Genomic DNA, 21,129 nt, shown 5'->3' with positions numbered 1-21,129 from the left:
TATAGCAATCAATAGAGCAGCCAGCGAAAATAAACCCTTCCTCTTGACGGGCTATATAACAGTCAGCTAAATGGACGAATTGGCACCCTGCTGGACAGCTCAGCAGAGGAGCCAAGGCAGGCAGAGACCCCAGCACTGCTGATCCTCTGCGCTTCACACAGGCCCTGCCCGGGAAGGGAGAAGACACGTTCAGAGGGAGGCAAAAAGGGGGAGCCTGTGAGGGAAACTGGGCAGGCTGCCCAAGGCCCCCAGAAAGCAAGTGTCAGGTCTTAAGCAAGCCACAGGACATCCCTTCCTGGGGCTCAATTAAAATGGCCAGAAACTTAAAAACCTGTGTTTAAGTCAACAGCTGGGACAGGTGAACATCTGTTACTGGGAGAGAGCACAAGTCTTGGTTTGCACCCCTCACTCCAGGCCCCGTGGCCGCCCTTGGCCCAGAAGGGAAAGGAATTAGATTAACAGCCTGTGGTTTTGTGTTTTCCAGCAGCAGCAGTGGTGCTGGTGGCAGAATCAGACATCCAGCCAAGTCAGTACAGCACAGCATGCTACAGTAAAGGCTTCCAGAGGCGGCCGCCAATCTACTAAACAGTGTGATCACCCTGTGTGCTCCTCACTCACAGCCTAGCAAGTTCTCTCTGTCCTCAGAGATCTAGAGGAGAGTGGTTGTATGGTAACAGAGCTCAGAGGACGGCTAGCCTTCCAGGCAGCGTGGACCAAAGACCTTAAAACAAGCAGAAAAAGGAGAGCAGAAAGCACATGATAGAAGAGGTTCCTGTGCTGTGAAATCGCTCTTTCTCATTACAATTCGCTCCTTCTGAAATCAGTACAGCTGGAGCAAGGACTGGACAGATGTGGGCCAGAACCACCCACCAGCACCAGTGCAGCCTTCCAGCGAACGCTCCTGGGGTTAATGCTGGGATTCCGTTAGGCTCCAGAGCAGATGAGCACCAGGGCCCCACCCCACTGTCATTAAAATTCCACAATCTGTCTGCCATCCTTCGGGTAAACCCACAGAGGGTCCCTGCTTCCCTGGCCAGGTGTTTAACACCCACTGATGCTCGTGTCATCAATCAGGTGACTTAGTCAAGTGCCGCAGCGCCAAGTATCAGGGGAAAAAGACCTTGCAAGTCCTGGGTTGAGACCTCAAGTCCTGAAAAATTTACATCCCAACACCCTCCCTCAGCCTGACACAATAAGAACGAGCAGGTGGAGTCCCAGGGAAGCGCCAACTGAGGGAAGAAAGGGCTCGCTCGCTCGCAGGCCCAGGGTCCCCGTTTTGCAGCACACCCCACGCAGCTGGGCACCAGCACTTGCAGGACCTGCGGTCCCTAATCAGGTGCTCCTAGGCAAGGCTCAGTGCTCTGAGTCCTCCTGTGGTTGTGGCAGGCATTCTAGGGAGGAAATGGATATGTGGGGAGCCCTGGGATGCACCCACGATTGTGCAAGATGCAATCGCCTAAAAAGGAGCTGCTGTTATGATCGGACATGGCACTTAGCAGCTTTGAGAGCTGAAGCCAATGAGCACTTTATAAACTTTGAGGCACGCGCATATTTCCATTTCTCGACCACACGCAGAAATTTGAGGGTGCACGCTCTCCATCAGCTAGCATTACAGCTGGAGGAGCCAACACTACTCAACTGCAGGTGCCATTAAAGTCCTCGGAGGTTGGGGGAGGCAGGAAGGAAGGAAAGAAGAAAGGGGGGGGAGAGAGAGAAAGAGAGCGAGCACTAAAAGAGAAAAGAATTAACAGAGGGGAGGAGAACAGAGAACCCCCACTAGAACAGATGAGAGGCGACAGAAGAGGTAGTCACAAAATAAAAAAGAAAGATGAAAACCTCACTCTGGCATTCCCAGTTTAACGCTTTCAGGGCATTTTACAAAATGACAGTTGCAATCAAATAAACAGAACCGTGAGTCATCTGGCTTCCAACTTCTGGGTCAAAAGTGGCTGTTTCTAGACAAACTGAGAAGCACACTTAACGATGCCTATTGATGCCCCCAGCTGCAGACCACATGTGGAAAGGGAGGGAGAGGAGGTGGGAGTGTGCACTGGCTTTACTGGTCCCAGTGTCACTGCACATAAAGACGGTCAGGATTTAAACCATAATAATGGAAGGGCTATAAAGGTCTCAGTTATAATGTTTCCTCTGATGTTCCCTTTCATAAAACGCCCTCTTTGTGCTGCCGACATGGTAATAATCCAGTCAGCATCCAAGGATGTGGGCTCCAGCGGGAACACTGCACCCCAAGTTCCTAGTGGGAAGCAAGGCAGCAACGTTGCAACCCTGGGTTCGTGCACCAAGCTGTACGTTCATTCCACAACGAGGTACTGGGTGCCTGCTTTCTGCCAGTTGGGAGCAATGGAGTACATGCCCATCCCCAAGAGCTTAGGAAGTCCTTGTGGGCCAAATACCTGGCGGGAGGGCTTTCTGGAATGATGGCTGAACAGTTACAGGGAACCCTCCAAATGATCAGCACTTTGAACTCCACCGCCTGCTCCCACAAAGATCCACAGCCTTAGAGACCCCAGAGGGCAGGGGGTTTCCTTCTTCAGCCCCTCAAACCTTCCTCGTGTACCTGGTAGCCAAGGAGCGGAATACACTGCCCCCACCCCTCCTATGCCAGAGGAGATGGAACACATATCGTACGACTGTGCGAAGAGGGCATAAACTGGGCACCCATGGCAGTGGACTTTCACTAGCACCCGGCACCCAGAAATGCACAGCAGACTACTGGTTCCAGGGGAGTGGTTTACCCACCACTCCATCACCCAACCGTTACTGACATCAGACTGCCATACCTGCAAATGCGAACCAAACCTCTCGTGAAAAAGACTTCGCTGTACTAGGACTTCAAACCGCATCAATCACGGCTGGGGAAGCAAGATGAGCACAGACCCTGCTTTTAAAATCTGAGTGAAGCAGAACAAGGAAAGGAACCTGGAAACTCACAGAATGAAGCCCTGAAATGGGAGACTCAGCGGGCGGGCGGGCGGGCAGGCGAGTGTAAGGAGGGAGCCCTTTCAGGAGCCCAGTGCTGGAGCCCGCGCTACTGATGCCAGGACAGTAGCGAGCTACACGCGTTCAGAGCATCATGGCCGGCTGTCCTCGTTCAGTGGATCACTGCTGTTTCCAACTCTGCCCATCGTGAGCTTTGGCTGCTTGCTCTGCGACACATACACTGCCCTTTCTAACTGCGAGAGAGACTGGGTTTCTACCCAGGCAGCGCCCACCTTTTTCCTGTTCTGGTTACTATTGCAGTGCACCCGTACTTTACAAAGGCAGGTTCCTTCTGGTTTTGCGTCATCAACCAGGACTGTCCCAGGACAAACTGGTGCAAATCCTGCTTTGTATGCATGACTTTCTACAGCCACCTGTCAAGCTTGCTGTAGTGTGGAGGCCGCCACGTCGCTACGATGCTGGGAGCTATACCACTCGTACTTTAAGCACCAGTATGGCAGAGTGGGTCTAACAGAGCCTACAAAATACGACAGACTAAGAGGAAAGGCCTGGCGATCCACCTCCGAAAATTAGCCTAGAAAAAGACCTATGGCTCAAACAGAATATTGCCCAACATAATGGTAGAAGAGACGGAGCCCCTCAGTGAGAGGGCAGCAATGGACCCTGGTATGTGGGGATCATAAGGGCAGTACTTCATTCAGTTGTACATGGGTCTCCATGAGCTGGCCAGCAGCTAATGACACCTGTGATTTTCTATGCTAAAGAGGTGTGCTCAAAGTAAGGCAACAGGGCCATAAGAACCATGCCAGGGGGTGTAGGAGGCCTGGTAGGGCTTGATCAAGGGCAATGTAACCGAGAGGAATTAAAGAAACCCAAATGAAGGCTGAGCATGATAGTGGGACAAGAGGAAAATAAAAGGAAATAGAGGAAAGAACTAGGGCACAACGGGCATTTATAGAGGTCTAAATACAGTCATGTACATATGTAAATAAATTTATATATGAGGATGAGGAAATAGATCTATGTGCATATATGTACAGGTTTAGTATTAACGTAGCAGATGGACATTGGTCCTCCATTCAAGTACTCCCTCAATGCAAGAACACTTTGTCGCATTTAACTGGCATTCCATGATGCACTCCTTCCTGACACGATCACTAAAGACAAAGCAGGTGCATATGCAAATGTGGTGAAGAAAGCTGATGGTGCCCAGATATCAAAAGATATAGTGTCTGGGGTCTTATAGGCTTGAAGATAAACAAGCAGCCAGCTAGCTGAGCAGCAACAAAGCCCACATGGAAGAAGCATACCAGCCTGTATAATCACGAGGTGTAGATGGGATCAGGTCTCAGGCATTAATGAACAAAAAAATCATTATCACTGTGAATGAGGGGAAGTGTGGAGTGGAGACCCAAAGCCCACCTATAGGTAATAGAAGGGTCACGGGGAAGAGACGAGCCAGTCAGGGTACAGTATAGCACTGATGAAACACACAACTTTCCTCTAGTTCTTTATGCTTCCTTCCCTCACTATCATGATCCCAATTCTCCCTTACAAATCCGGCTAGACCAGAGGATGTGCACTGGTACAGACAGGAACTGGAAACACAGGGAATCCGGGACAAATGATCCCTTCAGCACTAGTAGTGAGAGTTGTGATACCTAGAGGGTGGATAGAAAAGGTGGGGTAGAAAGGGGGAACCGATGACAAAGATCTACATATACCCCCTCCCTGAGGGACGGACAACAGAAAAGTGGGTGAAGGGAGACGTTGGACAGTGTAAGATATGACAAGATAATTTATAAATTTTCAAAGGTTTGTGAGGAAGGGGGGTGGGGAGGGAGGGGAAAAATGAGAAGCTGATACCAAGGGCTCAAGTAGAAAGCAAATGTTTTGAGAATGATGATGGCAACAAATGTACAAATGTGCTTGACACAATGGATGTCTGTATGGATTGTGATGAGTTGTACGAGTCCCCAAAAAAATGAGTCATAAAAAATCTTTTAAAGGTTGAAATCTGCCTTCTAGGGAGCCTGCATAGTACAATTAGGGAAGCCCCAGTACAAAATGAGGGCAGAATCTACCAGTCACCATCAGTTCAGTGGCAGGAACAGAATGATGGTCCTGGTTTGCTGGGTGGGCAAGCCAGTGCCAACCACAAACCATACAACAGGCAGCCCATCCCTGTTGATCTATAATTGGCAAGTCTGTGATAGAGCTACCAATTATCCTTAGACCCCCTGTATTTAATTCACAGACAAAGGGAAGCAGGAGAGACCAGTTAGTAACGAGTAAGTAATGGCCGCTGAAATACATTGTGTTTCACTGAGCTGCTCCAGCAGGAAAAGTCATTCGGAAAATAAAAAGTGAAAGAATAAAATAAGCTGGAGAAACTCAATTTTCTTCTCCCTTCCTCCCAAAGCCACACTTAGGGTAAAATGAGGTTTGTGCAGGTTAATCCTTATGAGGTAAGAAAAAAATGATTAAATACATTAAAAAAATCAATTGTACATTAAACCAAATCCAGGAACTGCAAAAGCAAACACCGCAGCTCACAAGGAGCCGGCATTAGCTCTGCAGGCTGGGTCAGCAGGGGATACCCCCACCTGATGGAGCCCTGGGAGGTAATGGGAGGGAGGGAGCTAGGGGCGGGGAGGAGGGGCGGAGCTACAGATCTGGATTTCGCAGGAAAGGGTTATTTCTAGACATTACAAAGGGAGAGATGAAATGTCTTATAAATGGGGCCCGGGAGACCAGGCTGAATTCTTCAAAAATCCAACAGAAATAACAATCATGACGACGATAATCAGTTGACAAGCACAAGCTATAAGCTGCTTCACTAATGATTTGCCACTCCTTCTGGTTATTGCCTCTGTTCCTTAAGAGATCCTAGGAAGTGCCATTTCCCAGGGAGATGACAGAGAACAGGAAAGGTGAGTTACCGACCTCACCTTTGTCTTCAGGAAAGCCACTCTTGAGCTGCACTGGGAAGTCCTATGTTCCCTGCCCTCTGTGTACCTCAGGGGAAAGCCAGGGCACGTCTCTGTCCCCCAGCCTCCAGTCACTGGGTCACCTGCTCCTCCCAAAATGGAGTTGGGAGGGAGAATTCCTAGCTAACCCTAAATAAGCTTCACCTGGTTGAAACGCCCCAGCTCAAACGTGCACGCGCGTGTGCGTGTCCTACAACCAGCCCGTACTGCCAAGCCAGCCCTTCTTTGCACCACTGCCTTGCGGAACACTGGAAAGCAGGCCCAGGCATCAGGGTCTAGGTTAGGGTTAGGGGAAAGCGTCTTGAGCACCAACCCCCTAAAAGGTTCCTCCTTAGCTCCCTTGCTGCTGAGAGGAGGGCTTCAGACTTCCGGCCAGAAAACACTCTGTAAAGGGCTGCTGGGGGCTGGCAGTGTCGAGATGCCACAGTTAAGAACGAGTCATCAGCAGTGTCATGGAATGAAGACGCAGCGCCCAAAGGGGAAGGTTTCAACATGTCTGAACACAGTCAATTATCAACGCCCAGCGGCTGGCGACTGGGATGGGTGTTTCGACCCGAGGCTGCAGCACTGGCAGCCTTCACTCCTTGATGCCAAGACGTCTGGAAGCAGCTGGCTGGCCAACTGACTAAAAGAGACCCGTATGTGTGCTCACTCCAAAGAAAGGATCCTACACAATGCAGAAAACTAGCACGCAATATCACTAATCACATGCAAATAAAGTTTTGCTGAAGTTAATTGAAACTTGGTTGAAGCGGTACATTGACAAGAAGTGCCAGAAATTCAAGTCAGATTCAGAAGAGGATGTGGAACGAGGGCCATCACTGCTGATGTTCAATGCATCTTGGCTGAAAGCAGAGAACACTACAAAGATGTTTACCTGTATTTTACTGACGACACAAAAGCATTCGTCTGTGTGCATCATAGCAAATTACAGATAGCATCGTGAAAAACAAGAATACCAGAACACCTCACTGTGCTCATGTGAAACTGCATAAACCAATCAGAACGGAACACGAGGATACTGAAAGGCTTAAAATGAGGAAGGGTGTGTGTCAGGGTTGTATCCTCTCACCCACACATACTCAATCTGTATGCTGAGCAAATAATCCAAAAAGCTGAACTACATTAAGAACATGGTATCAGGATTGGAGAGAGGCTCACATAGAACCTGCAAGGTGCAGATGGTGCAAACTTGCTTGCTGAGAGGGAAAATGACTTGAAGTTCTTCCTGATGAAGCTACAAGACTGCAGCCTTCGGGATAGATTACACTTCAATGTAAAGAAAACCAAAATCTTCACAACCAGATCAATACCCGACATCATGGTCAACAGAGAAATGATTGAAGTTGTCAAGGATTTTATTTTACATGGATCAAACTCTCACAGAAGGAGCAGTCAAGAAATTAAACACAGCAAATCCACTGCAAAAGACCTCTTTTAAATGTTAAAAAGCAGAGATGAGGTATCACGTTGAAGGCGAAGGTATGTCTGACCCAAGTCATGGTATTTTCAATCACGTCCTATGAGTCCGAAATGACTTGTTGGCAGTGAGTTGGGTTTTCATATGTGCACGAGGGAAGCCCGCAGAAGAATCGATCCACTTCAATTGTGGTGTTGGTGAAGAATAGTACATGTACATGGACGGCCAGGAAAAAACAAATCTGTCCTGGAAGTCCAGGCAGAATACAACTTGGAAGCAAGAATGACAGACATTATTATTTCATGTAGTGTGGACATGTTATCAGGAAGGACTGCGGGAGGGTGGAAGGAGGGGAGGGGAGAGAGAAAGGGGGAACTGAATACAGGCATCTTCATATAACCTCCTCCCTGGGGGGCGGACAGCAGAGAAGTGGGTGAAGGGAGATGTCGGATGGCGTAAGATATGACAAAATAATAATCATTTATAAATTATCAAGGGTTCATGAAGGAATGGGGAGCGGGAGGGAGGGGGGGAAATGAGGAGCTGATCCCAAGGGCTCAAGTAGAAAACAAATGTTTTGAGAATGATGAAGGCAACAAATGTAAAATGTGCTTGACACAATGGATGGATGGATGGATGGATGGGTTGTGATAAGAGTTGTACGAGCCCCCAATGAAATGATTTGAAAACATCGTGATGCTTGGTCACATAGAGGTAAGTAAAAATGAGGAAGCGCGAGGAAAGGCCTCCGTGGGACGGAGCAGCCACTGTGGTCAGCACGATGCGGCGGCCTTCGCCTGCTGTTCTTCGGGTCGCCCAACACCAACAAACAAGGCTTGACCGGGAGAGTGTGATTCTACCAAAGACATCTCAGATCTCTTATCTTCACAACAAGCGAACGTGGCGGTCTCCACTCTGACAATGAAGATGTGTGGCTGCTGGTGAGGATGCAGATAAAGAATCCACCCGAGGGACCAGACAAAGTGGAAAGGAAGGATCCTGGGTTCTGTGTTTTCTTCACTTGCGAGGAGTCTGGTGATTCCCTCCAGACAGACCTGCACCGCACCACAAGAATCCAAAGCAACCGGCTAAACTGCTGCGCCTTTCCTCCCAGCAGGAGACAGAAAAACAAGCAGCTGCTGCCCTCTAGAAGCTCCCAGGGACACAGCATCTAGCTAACGTGAAGACCCTATTAGCTCACCTAACCCACCCCCTGCCATTAGCGAGGTACATGGGTGCAGGCGCCTCCTCCGAGCACGAGGCGGCACACGGTTACCTGAGAGACCTTAATAGGGGCCTTTGCCACAGCTAAGATGCGTACAAAAGGCTCCAGCCCCGGAGCACACACTCAGGCGGCAGCAGCTCTGGAGGGAACCTTCTAGAACGACCAGGCAGCAGCATTTCAGTGTGCTCCAGAGCCAGTGTCTGTGAACGCAGCAGGTCTCACTCACCTACGGGAGCACGTTCCGTCTGAAAACAAGGGAGAAAGGAACACTATGCATTTGGGCACTAACTAGTCGCTGGAGAACTTGGCAGCGCTGGAGGGAAGGCAAAAGGCCTGGGATCCTTGCAGGTCTGTTGGAATTAACCAAGGTGACTAAAACCAAGCAATCAGCACTGAGCCCGGCCAGTATACCAGCCTACTTCTTGGTCACCTAACCAAAATCATCAGTAAAAGGACATCCCACATATCTCAGACACTTATATCCACGTAAAACTTACCGGCCTACAGTCATGTAGTGACAAGACTTTGTCTTCGAGTGGAGACCCACAGACAGAAGGTACCAGACATCTCTCTCGTACACAATCCACCCACCACCATGATTTCTAAAGCAGAATACTTAAAACGCATTCATAAAGCAATCTCAGTACAGAATCCTTCTAGAATATGGTTACGATTCCCCACCCTCCCCTTCCCAAACTATCCCACCACCCCACCCCACCTTAACTGGCTCGGACTCTCACCCAATTTGAAAGCTGTCGTCTTTCCAGCGATTCACCCTCAGTTTGCCCAGAACCTTCTTTTCTTATTTCTATTTAGGGAAGAGGCCTTTCTTCACAGTTCTGTGTCACATGCTTGCATCCTACTTAATAAATTTGCCTAATTCCAATCGCAAATTCACCCGGCCTGTGTTGCCTTAGGAAAGAGCTGAGTGGCTGACTCACTGACTGAGGCCAGGGTGCCTAATGCGCAGTGGGAGCCTCTGGCTGGCTGAGGGACTGCCTGCTTAAAGCACCAGGAACCAGGGACCGTAGCTTCCAGCAAGGGGAGTCTCTAGGGCATGCCCTTGACACTTAAAAACTAGATATGCATTTATTGATATACACCTCACTTTATTTCACAAGAGATTTGAAACAACCCACAAAAAAGTACACACACGACAAACCCAACTCAAACCAAACCCACTGACAGCACAGTAGATTCCAACTCTGAGCAACCTGATGTGGGCTTCGGAGGCTATACATCCGTGTGAGACCAGCCAGCCCCAACTTTCCCCCAAGGGGTGGCTGGTGGAGGGGAACCATCGCCTAGTGGCTCGCAGGTCAGCACTTATCCACGGGGCCACCAGGGCTCCTTACGAAAGAACACAGCAGAGGGAATAATGCGGAAAGAATGCTCCAGAAGCGGCATTCTTCATTGTCAGTGGACCAAGGGAAAAAGCTTGTGGGCTTCATCTTGTCACCAGTTCCTCCCCGTAAAGCTGAGAAGAAGCGGTCCTGCCCCGAAAGACCCTCTTCTTGCCAGCCTGCCCACAGATAACAAGCCACAGGGCAGAAGGCCTCTTGGCAGACACCACAAGCAAAGGGCACCGAGTGACCCAAACAGGAGAGCTGGGTCACCAGGGTGGCTGCAAAGGCGCGAGGCCATCGAGGTGGCCGCTCATCACCTACTCTTGGACAGGGAAATTTATCCAGGCCCCTCCACTGGGGCTGTGCGTTAGCGCCTCTTTGACTTGGACTGTCAGGGAGTGCCCCTGGAGAGATTTACCTCGAGAATCACTCAGTGCCATCCCCATCGCTAGGCTGTTCCGACAAACTCATAATGGCAGAGGGAAGATTTGTGGAGCAACAAGCATAAATCTTGGTGATAACTACAAACTATAAAGGGAAAGGAGAGCTGGGAGGGAAGACAGACGGGCGGTGAATGCATCCTTCTCCACAGCCCCACGATATCTTCCAGCAGCTTCCCATAGCAGAGGAGGAGGATTTTCCACAAGAACGTAGCTTTCTAACCCAAACCAGGAGGCACAGCTTGGCACTGGATTAAAATAGTTTAAACTGGATGGTTGTCCTCAGTACAGGGTGACATTCAATAGCTCTCAAACTGAGCTTACCATAAGGAACCCCAGCCTTTAGATAGCCGGCCCTTAAGTCACAATTCCTGCAGAGGACATGCTGAAATGAACGTTCTTTCTAATGAGATGATAATCAATTGTAAACTCTCTGACCAAATACCACCACTGTCTGTCAGTGTCTGATCCTGTGGCGACATTCATGTTGTCACGATGCTGGAAGCAAGCGACACTGCCAGTATTTCAAATACCATCAGGGTCCTCACTCGTGGGATTATGAATGCTGTACATGCCTGGCTTTCCGATTTAAGAGGAGCAAGAAAGGCGTGGCAATCGACTGCTGAAAATCAGGCCATGGAAGCCCGATGGATCACAACAGAATACTGTCTGGTGTCAGGGTCGAAGGCGAGCTCCCTGGGTGGGAAGGCACTCAAAGCCCACAAGTGCTGCAACAATGAACTCAATCAAACAGCAGGGCTGCAACGGACCGCCCAGGTAGAACGTGGACGCCCACCTTCAGCAAAGACGCGCCTGGAGGAGCTCTGGTTCTGAAGAACGGCACTGCTGGCAGAATGGCAGACGGCCTGTCCCCTCCCCTGGAGTGGCTCTGAGCACAGGCGTGCAAGCGCTGAGCTCCTCCTGTCCTCGTGGCCAGTGGATGGACACTGCTTGGTTACCCGGGACTCAGGGCTACTGATCACAGGAAGTAGAGCCAATATGAAGTATCTACCATGGGAGCCAGCAATCTACAGCATAAACAAAGCTGAGGGACGATTTCAAATTCCATTTCTAATTATTACTCCCGAGTTTGGATTCATCTAATAATTATTTGTAAGAGGATACCTTAAAACTGGAAAACAGCTTCTTCTGTTACCTGAAAGAGGAAATGGCTTAAAGGACAGATTCAATAAACCTTCTCAGGCTGTAATAGGAAGGATGAGGTAGGAAAAGGCAGTAATTTCTAAATAAGCAAGTGGCCCAGAGATTATAGAGAAGCCACCCAGAAACAGATGAGACTTTTCTCAAGTTCACTCACTTCGACGTTGTGCTCTAACCGGTCTTCCTCTCTGGGGGGCAGGTGAGACTCTTGGGCACTGTCCCAACACAGGCCAGGAACCCTGGGGGCCTAATGTTTGCCTGCTGGACTGTGAGCCCAAGGTCAGCAGTTCAAAACCACCAGCTTCTCTTTGGGAGAAAGGGGAGGTTTTCCACTCCCTAAAGACACAGTCTTGGTTTTCCCCTGGTTCCTGGTTCCGTCGCTAGGTGACGGAATTGACTCCACGGCGGTGAGTCTGGGGGTTGTTTGGTTTGGTTGGTCCCAACAAGGAGCTACACAGGGGCATTAGTATTCATGAAGCATTTTCTTTCCTAAAAGGTTTCATACTGTGGATGAGGGAGAGCTAGAGGAGCAAGCTAACATTTTTTTCTGTCCGAAAGGTGACCAAGCCCCTAGCCCAGGATCCCTGTCACATAACGACAAGGCTCCGTCATCAAAGGTGCACCACGAGCTTCTCCTCCAGTTGTTTTCATGGATTTCTGCCCCCAGCCTCTTGCCCATCATTGTGAGGGGTGCCCTGAGTAATGTGCTGTTGTCGTCGCCGCTGCTGTCGGGTGCCAGAGTCTATTCCAACTCACAGCAAGCCCATGTGACAGAGCAGGTCACCGGGGCTTTCCCCTGCAGAGCAGCTGGGTATGTCTGGACAAGCGACCTTTACCTGCCTGCTGGGCCCCAGGCTCTTGGATGTGTTACTGCTAACAGTGTAAGGGCTAAAGCCTGCAAAGGGCTTGATTTAGGATCATCTCTCTGTCGCCCCATTTGCCTGCATCTAGTCAAGCCTCCCGAGAGCTGCCGACCATAGCCCGCTTCAGCAGGCTGAACTGAACTCAGTTCCAGGCCCCAGAAACCAACCACCACCGATTTTTAAAATAACAATATTAAGTACTTTAAAATTCGATTTGCCACATTTATTAGATTTTCCTGGAAAAATTACGACATTCTAAAATGTGCAAATGGATAGTTCTATTAGTCTATTATGTGCTTTTAAAATGTTTTCATGAATGGACTAGCAAAACCAATTTCACTTCTCCACAAAATGTTTGGAACTTTCTCAAGTGTGTCTATGTGCATGTCTCATAGGTTATGCATAAATGAATGCACACACATACACACATGGCTACACACAAAGGAATATACTGCACATGGGCAAGTCTCCTTCAGAAAAAAACTGCGAACCACTATCCACAGTGAGCTAGCTCACCACCAAGTGGGGGTATGCCAAAGCACCCCCACTTCTCCCTCACAGAATGGAGGATGGTGACCGTCATCACATAAGTCTCCTTGGCATCGTTGATCCCCGCTCTGGGAGACCTTCTCTGCAGAGCAGAGCTGCCCAGTAGGGTTTCTCTCCCAGGGAGTGGCAGGTGTGCTCCCACTAACTGCGGCATGCCGAGGGCCCTTCACTAGCTAGACCGACTCAACGTCCAAGAGAGGCTCCCAAAGACCTCAAGATAGGATGCTTTTGATGATCAGCCTCTAGGCCCTGGCTTAACAATCAGAAATTCCACCTTGGCTGTCCACAGTGAGGAGGATGTGCTTCCCCAGAAGGACTGAGGTCAAATGCTCGTTGCAGCCGCCCCTGGACAAGGCTCACGAGAAACTCGCGGAGGCAAGACAGTTCTGCACTTAGGAGGGTGGAGCTCCTGCCGCCGGTGAGCACCCTTTTAAAATGCAGCCTAAACAGTCTAGTCCTAAGAGAGGGGATACAAAAAAATCATGTCGATGTGAGTGAGGGGGAGGGTGGAGTGGAGACCCAAAGCCCATCTGTAGACAACTGGACATCCCCTTACAGAAGGGCCACAAGGAAGAGACGAGCCAGTCAGGGGGCAGCATAGCACCAAGGAAACACACAACTTTCCTCTAGTTCTTGAATGCTTCCTCCCCACCACCACCACCTCCCCACTATCATGAGCCCAGTTCTACCTTACAAATCCAGCTAGACCAGAGCAGGTACACCGGTACAGACAAGAGCTGGGAACACAGGGAATGCAGGACAGATAAACCCCTCAGGACCAATAATGAGAGTAGCAATACCAGGAGGGAAAGAGGAAGGTGGGGGAGAAAGGGGGAACTGATCACAGTGATCTACATATAACCCCCTCCCAAGAGGACAGACAACAGAAAAGTGGGTGAAGGGAGACATCAGTCAGTTTAAGACATGAAAAAAATGTTTTAATTATCAAGGCCTCATGATGGGGTGGGGGTGGGAGAATGAGCTGATACCAAGGGCCTAAGGAGAAAAAAAATGATGATAACAAAATATGTACTAATGTGCTTGACACACTGGATGGATGGATGGATGGATGGATGGATGGATGGATGGATGGATGGATGGATAGATTGTGATAAGAGCTGTACGAGCCCCCAATAAAATTATTTTTTAAAGGTGATAAAGGAGAAGACAAAAGGGGGCCCCCTGATCATAAGGTTGAATACATAGCACCCCCCCAAAGGGGATGAATAACAGTAAGTGGGTGAAACAGGCCAACGGACAGCATAAGACATGAAATAAAAGTAATATATAATTGATCAAGGATTCACGAGGGTGGGAGGGTGGGGGAAGGAGGGGAAGACACCAAGGGCTCAAGTACAAAATGTTTTCAAACTGTTGATGGCAACTTATGTACAAGTGTGCGTAATGCAATTGAGTGATGGACTGTTTTAAGATTTGTAAGAAACCCCCCCAATAAAATGATTAATAAAAAGAAACCACACACAAATAAGTAATAAAGTAGAAATTATCACCAATTACAATACAGGGAATCCAGGGTGGATGATACCTTCAGGACCAAGGGTGTGAGGGGCGATGCTGGGAGAGTGGAGGGTGAGTGGGTTGGAAAGGGGGAACTGATTACAAGGATCCACATGTGACCTCTTCCCTGGGAGAGGGACAGCAGAGAAGGGGGGAAGGGAGACTCCGGATTGGGCAAGATATGACAAAATAACGATGTATAAATTACCAAGGGCACATGAGGGAGGGGGGAAAGGGGAGGTAGGGGGAAAAAAAAGAGGACCTGATGCAAGGGGCTTAAGTGGAGAGCAAATGCCTTGAGAATGATTGGGGCAGGGAATGTATGGATGTGCTTTATACAATTGATGTATGTATATGTATGGATGGTGATAAGAGTTGTATGAGTCCCTAATAAAATGTAAAAAAAGAAAAGAGGAGAAAAAAATGATTAGGGCAAAGACTGTACAGATGTGCTTTATACAATTGATGTATGTATATGTATGAACTGTGATAAGAATTGTATGAGCCCCTAATAAATTGTTAAAATTTAAAAAAAATCCATATTCTCCTATGAAAGATGATTGTGGTAACGCACTGCAGGGGAGAGGATGAAGAAAAACAAGTGAGTAATTGACGAGATATGCCAGGGAATTCTGAGCTATACCAGGGGAAGGAGGCTGGCAGAAATGGGCCCATTAGAAAGAACGTGGTGTTAAAGGGCCAAAAGCGGAAAATCTAGTTTCACCAAAACCCATAAGCACTGTCTAAAGTAGGTGAGCAATTAGCATTGCAGACTATTAAGGAACTGAGTTGAAACTAATGAGCAGATATGTAAATGACACCTTACTTACTGCTTACTTCAAACAGCCTAGAATCATGACTAAAGGTATGATCTCAACCGGTTACTTAAGTCCAGTTTCAGTACAGAAGCAAGACTAGAACTAAGCTACTCCACAGACAATTGTCTACACGAGCTTTCTTTTCTTTTTTTTAATTAAAAAAAGGAGGATTGCAGTAAAATACAAGTAACATAAAATATGCCATTGTAATTATCGATTTTTAAATGTACGTCAGTCGTGTTAATTATCTATTAATGTGCTATTGTGCAATAATCACCACTATTCATTTCCAAAATTTTTCATCCCTCCAACAGAAACTCTACCCATTAAGCAACAGCCACCCACGCCACCCCACCCCCTTAATCCCCGGTAACCTCTAATCTACTTTCTGTCTCTAAGATTTGGTTTATTCTAGACATTCCTTGTAAGTGGGATCACATAATGGCTTTGTGTCTGGCTTCTTTCGCTCAGTGTAATGTTTCCGCAGCTCATTCATGTGGCAGCCTATCTCAGCACATCCTTCCTCTCTGGAGGCCCTGGACAGGATACACAGATAACATTCTCAGCTGCTACACAAAAAGTGGTTGACTGGAGGCCAACCAGGGCACCTCGGAAGACAAGCCTGGCCATCGGTTTCTGACAAGCCAGCCAAGGACGCTCTCCCTATGAGGCGCAGTCCTCCTCTGACCAAATCAACCCAGAGGCAATTCAAGGCCATCAGGTTGTTTGTAGTGTTGTGTTTTTTCTAGTCTTTTATATGGCCGACAACTATTCCATTACATAGATATACCAATGAACTCTGGTGGCGAAAGGATTAAGCTCCACAGTGCTAGCCTGGAGGCCAGAAGTTCGGGCCCACCAGTAGCGCCTGCCCACCAGCAGCACCACAGGAGAAGACAGCTGGTAAGCTGCTCCAGTGAAGAGTGTCATTCCGGAAACCCTATAGCTCGGGTCCACTGTGTGCCACAGGGTCGTTCCCAGTTGGACTGGGACTGGACTCAACAGTGTACCCACCAACAAGAATATGCCTCTCTGGGTGGGTCACTGTGAACAATGCTGTCAGCATTTGCATACAGCTCTCTCAAGCCTGGAGAGAGCTGGTGGAATCACTGGGTGATGCAAATGGTTAAACGCTCTGCTCTTCACCGAGAGCTTAGCAGTTGGAGTCCACCCGGAGGGGCCTCAGCAGAAAGGCCTGCCATCTGCTTCTACCCTGGAGACCCCTGGGAGCACGGTTCCACTCCTGACACACATGGGGGCACCAGGCATCACAGTTGACTGTTCTGCGGCCTTAAGATGCAAAAGCTCAGTGAAGACATCACAAAGGTGAGAAGTGAGCATTTCGTGCAGGTTAGCAAAGGGCGGTGGGTATCGTTGTCAGAGTTCGGTGAACTGATCAAGACAAGCCTGTCCACTAATCTCCAGTCCCGGGACCAATTATGGAGCAACTAGCTAGGGTGCTGAGCTTCGGGGCTTTCTGGTGTTGGGGTAGAGGGTAGGGAGAATGGAGGGACAAGATAAGGAATGTGGAAAAAAAAATTAAATTAAAAATGTTTTTTTAAAAAGAAAAGGAATGTGTAGAATGTGTAGAAAAGGAATGACCTGGCTGGAACGAAAACAAGGGGATGGTTACAAACCCCACTACTCACCAGAAAAGAAAGAAAAAATCACACAACAGCTCCAGAGATAAAAACCCAACCTTCCTTCCCTAGCAATAGACAGAGCGAAGCAACAACACACAGGAGCCAGAGACATCCAATACTCGACGGCCCCTGGCAGGTACTAACTGCCAAACTCAGCTTGTCTGTCTCCACTCGCATTTTTCATAAAGGACACGTGTATTTCAAGTGCCCATCTCCTTCTGGAGGCAAACGAGACACAGTTCTGTGGCTTTGACACCTCAGGCTCAGCCTTCTCAGTACAGAGAACAGGAAGTGTCCGTGAAGGGACTTGGTGGAAAATACTAACTAAATTAGGCGGAAATTAAAGAGCCCCTTGATGGGTGCTGCCCTTCTCTGACTAACTAGAGCCCGAGTGGATGCCCACCAGCTACAGAATTTGGGGCATCAAGTTACACATGGCCTGCTGCTGCTGTTTGCTAAAAGCACTTCGGGTCTTACGCTTTTGCTCATTGCTTCATGTACACAAATTATTGTTTCCTCCCCAAAGAAAACTGGTAACTGGCTTGAGAGCAAGGCTTGGTCTCATCTTTCAGTGGCCTGTCCCTCAGTACGCCACCCAGAGCTGAGCACTCAGGAGGGGCCAGCACACACACCCAGGGTCCGCCCCCACTCAGCAGGTGGCCTCCTTCCCTCCTGTGTTTTCACAAGTGACAGTCCCAAGGCCGCAGGCTGAGACGGGTCATCTAGCCTGCTGCCTGCCAGTCCTGTCCCCCCACCCTGCCTCATTAACCCTCACCAGCCCTGGGCAGACTCCACCCCTTGGCACTCTCCCCCAGCTACTCCCAAGAGGAAGAAGTCACTCACACAAGACTGTATGACTCTGCTGGTGCCCTCATTTAATCAGGCTTCTGCAAAGAGCTGGCCAAAAGCAATAAGGCCATGACTGAGAGACTGTGGGAGTTTAATATACCAAAAAAAAAAAATTATTAACAGAAAAAGGGGGGTCAGGAGAAAGGGTCTACCTTTTAATAGGGCCCTAATTACCCAACTCATAGGATCAGCCCAAATGAGATGGGAGTTTATTTCGGGGTGGTTTTTTTTTTTTTTAATTATTGGGGGTTTTTTATATATATATAAATTGCTGCTATGAGTTTTCTTTCCTCTGAGCAATTATGCAGCAAGTACGTAAAGAGGGGAAAAAATATTAATTAAATATAAGATAATTGTAGAGTTGGCCTGGAGAGAGCGAGCCTGAACTCTGGACAAACACAGGCTACCAGGGTTTGAAGACTGCTCGGGGCCTCCCAGGAAAGGAGGAAATAAACACACGACCACCGAGCAGCAAATGCCCAGAACAGCCCAACGAGCCTCCGACACAAACAGGAGCCAGGAAAGGGCTCTCGCCGCGCCAACCAGTCAGAGAACAGTGAGGGCGCCCTGGCTTGGGCACACTGCTAGCCAGAACGTTCCTAGAAAGGTCCAAGCGCTCACCCAACGGTGCCTCCAAAGCAGGGCCTGACACTCATCTGGTGCCTGCTCACTGCCAGCCTCACCCACCACAATTCAAGATTAAAATAAAAATGTTAATAAAGGATTAAAAGGACTAGTGTTCAATTGGGAGCTGAGTGAAAAACCAACTACCGTGTGGGCCTGAGGGGCCCTGGGGCCTTAGGCAGACCTCCCGGAAAGGCTCAGTCCCCCGAAGTGACAGACTGGCATACCCCACACCCCCAGCTGTGACTATAAGGGAGAAGCCAGGCAACATCCCCAAGGAGTGCAGAGAAGCCACAGCCAGTGTGTCCCTGGGGCCCATGGGGCAGAGTGCACACCTGGGCACAGGAGTGAACGTGAGTAACCACGTTCTGTCGCCTGGGCCTTTCTCTCGCTCAGCCAAACCCAAGCTGGCCTTCTGCCTGGGAAAACCCTCAGTACAGACGAGAATTCAGACTGGTTCCCGCCAGCTCCGGACGCATGTCACTACCTCCCAGTGCTGCCAGAAAGACAGTGGAGAGAGGGGCAGTGCATGCACCAGCTGCTGGCACAGGGTGGGCCGCTTGAGCCCGGAGTTTGCCAGCGCTGGTCAGTGAGACGTGGATCTGGTGTGTACAGTACAGAACTCATGACCCGGCCCGCAGGACCTACGGCAGACCTTCAAAACGCAGAACGGAATGAAACGGGGCGGGCAAGCAGAGACAGGCCCTGACCACCGAAGCAAAAGCACTTTGCCAACGAAATGCTCTGGGGGGCTCCTCTGGAGGTATTAAAAGAAGATGGTGTTGGTACGGAATGATGATGGCGGTAGGGTCTTGGGTGGTGCAGTTAAATGCTCAAAGGTGGGAGGCTGGTTCAAATCCACGCAGGGGCACCTGGGAAGAAACGCCTGGTGATCTACTTGTGACAGACACATCAGCTACTGAGAACCTATGAGCACAGCTCTACTGGGACACGCTATGGGGTCCGCCACGCGTCAGAATCACCTTGATGTGGTTGGTGGTGGTGGTGGTGGTATCAGGTGCCACGGAGTCAGTTCCGACTCATAGTGAACCCCGTGTACAAAAGGACAAAACACCGCACAGTCCTGTGCCACCCTCGCAGCTGGGCCCACCCTTGCCAACCACTATGCTGACCCGTCCCCTGGAGGGTCTTCCTCTTTCCCACTGCCCCACTGCTGTACCAAGATGAGGGCTTTCTCCTGATAACATGGCCGTGGGGACGGGTCTCTGTGGGGACGGGTCTCTCCTGATAACATGGCCAAAGTAGGTGACAAGAATTCTCGCCATCCTTGCCTCTCCCGAGCACCCAGCTGTACCTGTTCCAGGACAGATCTGTCTGTTCTTTTGGCAGTCCATGGGCCTTTCAACACTCTTTGCCAGTGCCAGACGCAGTTCAAACACACCGATTCTTCTTTGGTCTTCCTAGTCCATGTCCAACTTTCTCATACATATGAGGTGATCAAATATACTACGGCTTGGGTCCAGTGTACCATGTTCCTCAAAGTAACAGCCCTGCTTTTCAACCCTTGCAAGAGGTGTGGTGCAGCAGATTTTCCTAAGGCAAAGTGCCATCTGATCTCTTGACTGCTGCTCCCCTGAGCACCGATTACAGACCCAAGTTTCATGTGCTTGAATCTGCTGTGAGTCAGAATGGAATCAAGGACAATGAGTCTGGTTTTTTCAAACCAAGGGCAACTGGGCTTTACAAATTGAACTGCAAGGTCAGCCGTTGCAAACGAACAGCAGCTGCACAGGAGAGAGAGGGGCTTTCTACTCCCACAAATGGAGGCAGTCTTGGACACTCCCGGGGCAGTTCTAGCCTGTCCTAACAGGGTCCCTATGAGTCAGCATGGACTCGATGGCAGTGAGTTCAGGGTGGGGTTGGTATGTCGGTCATGAAGATCACACACCTCACTATTGTCATCGAAGACTAGGCAACCACTTGCTCTGCTCTTGAACTGTTCTTTGAAGGCCACCGAAATGCACTCCCAGAAAAAGACAATGGCTCTTTTAGGGAAGGAAGTGGCCGCTGGGGTAGGTTCACCACCTCAGCAACCTCATGCCAGCTTGGCGTTTGGATTTAGGCATCTCACTTATTTCTGATCCGCTTTCGTTCCAGGAAAGACCAGGCTTGACCAAGCAGAGAGCTCATTCATCCGTGACCCTTGCTCAGACTAGAAATCAGAAGTCAAAGCTCACTGGCACCAACTGTGAAAGAGACAGCCTGATGCAAAATCACAAAAGCAGGTCTCCTTAAAGGCACAAAGCATTTTCATTATTAGAAAGTGATACACCACAGGTCTTGGGTACTTACCAGCGGCTCTCGAAGCAGCACATTTTCACTTCCTGGAGTAGCGCTTGGCTGCCAAAAAAAAAAAAAAGGCAGAAATAAAAGTAAGATCACAGTGCCACCCTATGGACATGTGAAAAACAAAGCCACTCTGTTTTCAAGGCACACCACCCCGGCAACTGCTCTCTCACATGAACCACCAGTTTGCCGTAACCACAGGGCATGCTGGGGTGGCTGCCTGTAAGAAGCAGCCCAGGGTCTGGGTTCACCAGTGAACAAACATGAAGAGATTGTTCTCACTGTCACAAACAGGCTTGGGAGGGTCCAAGATCACCCATGGAGATAAGCTCCTCACAAAATCCCTACAAGGAGAAGTCCAGGGAAGAGGCTTTAAGAGGCTGCCACCTCCCAACTCAGGTTGACTGAGAAGAAA

At 49.2% G+C, this 21,129-nt stretch overlaps 1 protein-coding gene across 1 annotated transcript in view; it reads right to left on the bottom strand.

Moving 5' to 3' along the window:
* Positions 1 to 20,920, bottom strand: part of PEX14 (peroxisomal biogenesis factor 14) — a 145,566-nt gene extending 124,646 nt beyond the window's left edge. Inside the window, exons 1-2 of the mRNA XM_075559731.1 lie at positions 20,888 to 20,920; positions 20,721 to 20,768 (exon numbers count right to left, since the gene is read on the bottom strand). Of these exons, the coding sequence (XP_075415846.1) occupies positions 20,721 to 20,768; positions 20,888 to 20,920 (81 nt within the window). The remainder of the gene's footprint in view (positions 1 to 20,720; positions 20,769 to 20,887) is intronic.
* Between the last annotated feature and the right edge of the window lie 209 nt (positions 20,921 to 21,129).

This window comes from Tenrec ecaudatus, chromosome 1 (assembly GCF_050624435.1).
Source record: "Tenrec ecaudatus isolate mTenEca1 chromosome 1, mTenEca1.hap1, whole genome shotgun sequence".
NCBI lineage: Eukaryota > Metazoa > Chordata > Mammalia > Afrosoricida > Tenrecidae > Tenrec > Tenrec ecaudatus.
The sequence above is the reverse complement of the archived record's forward strand: the minus strand, read 5'-3'. Positions and strand labels throughout refer to the sequence as shown.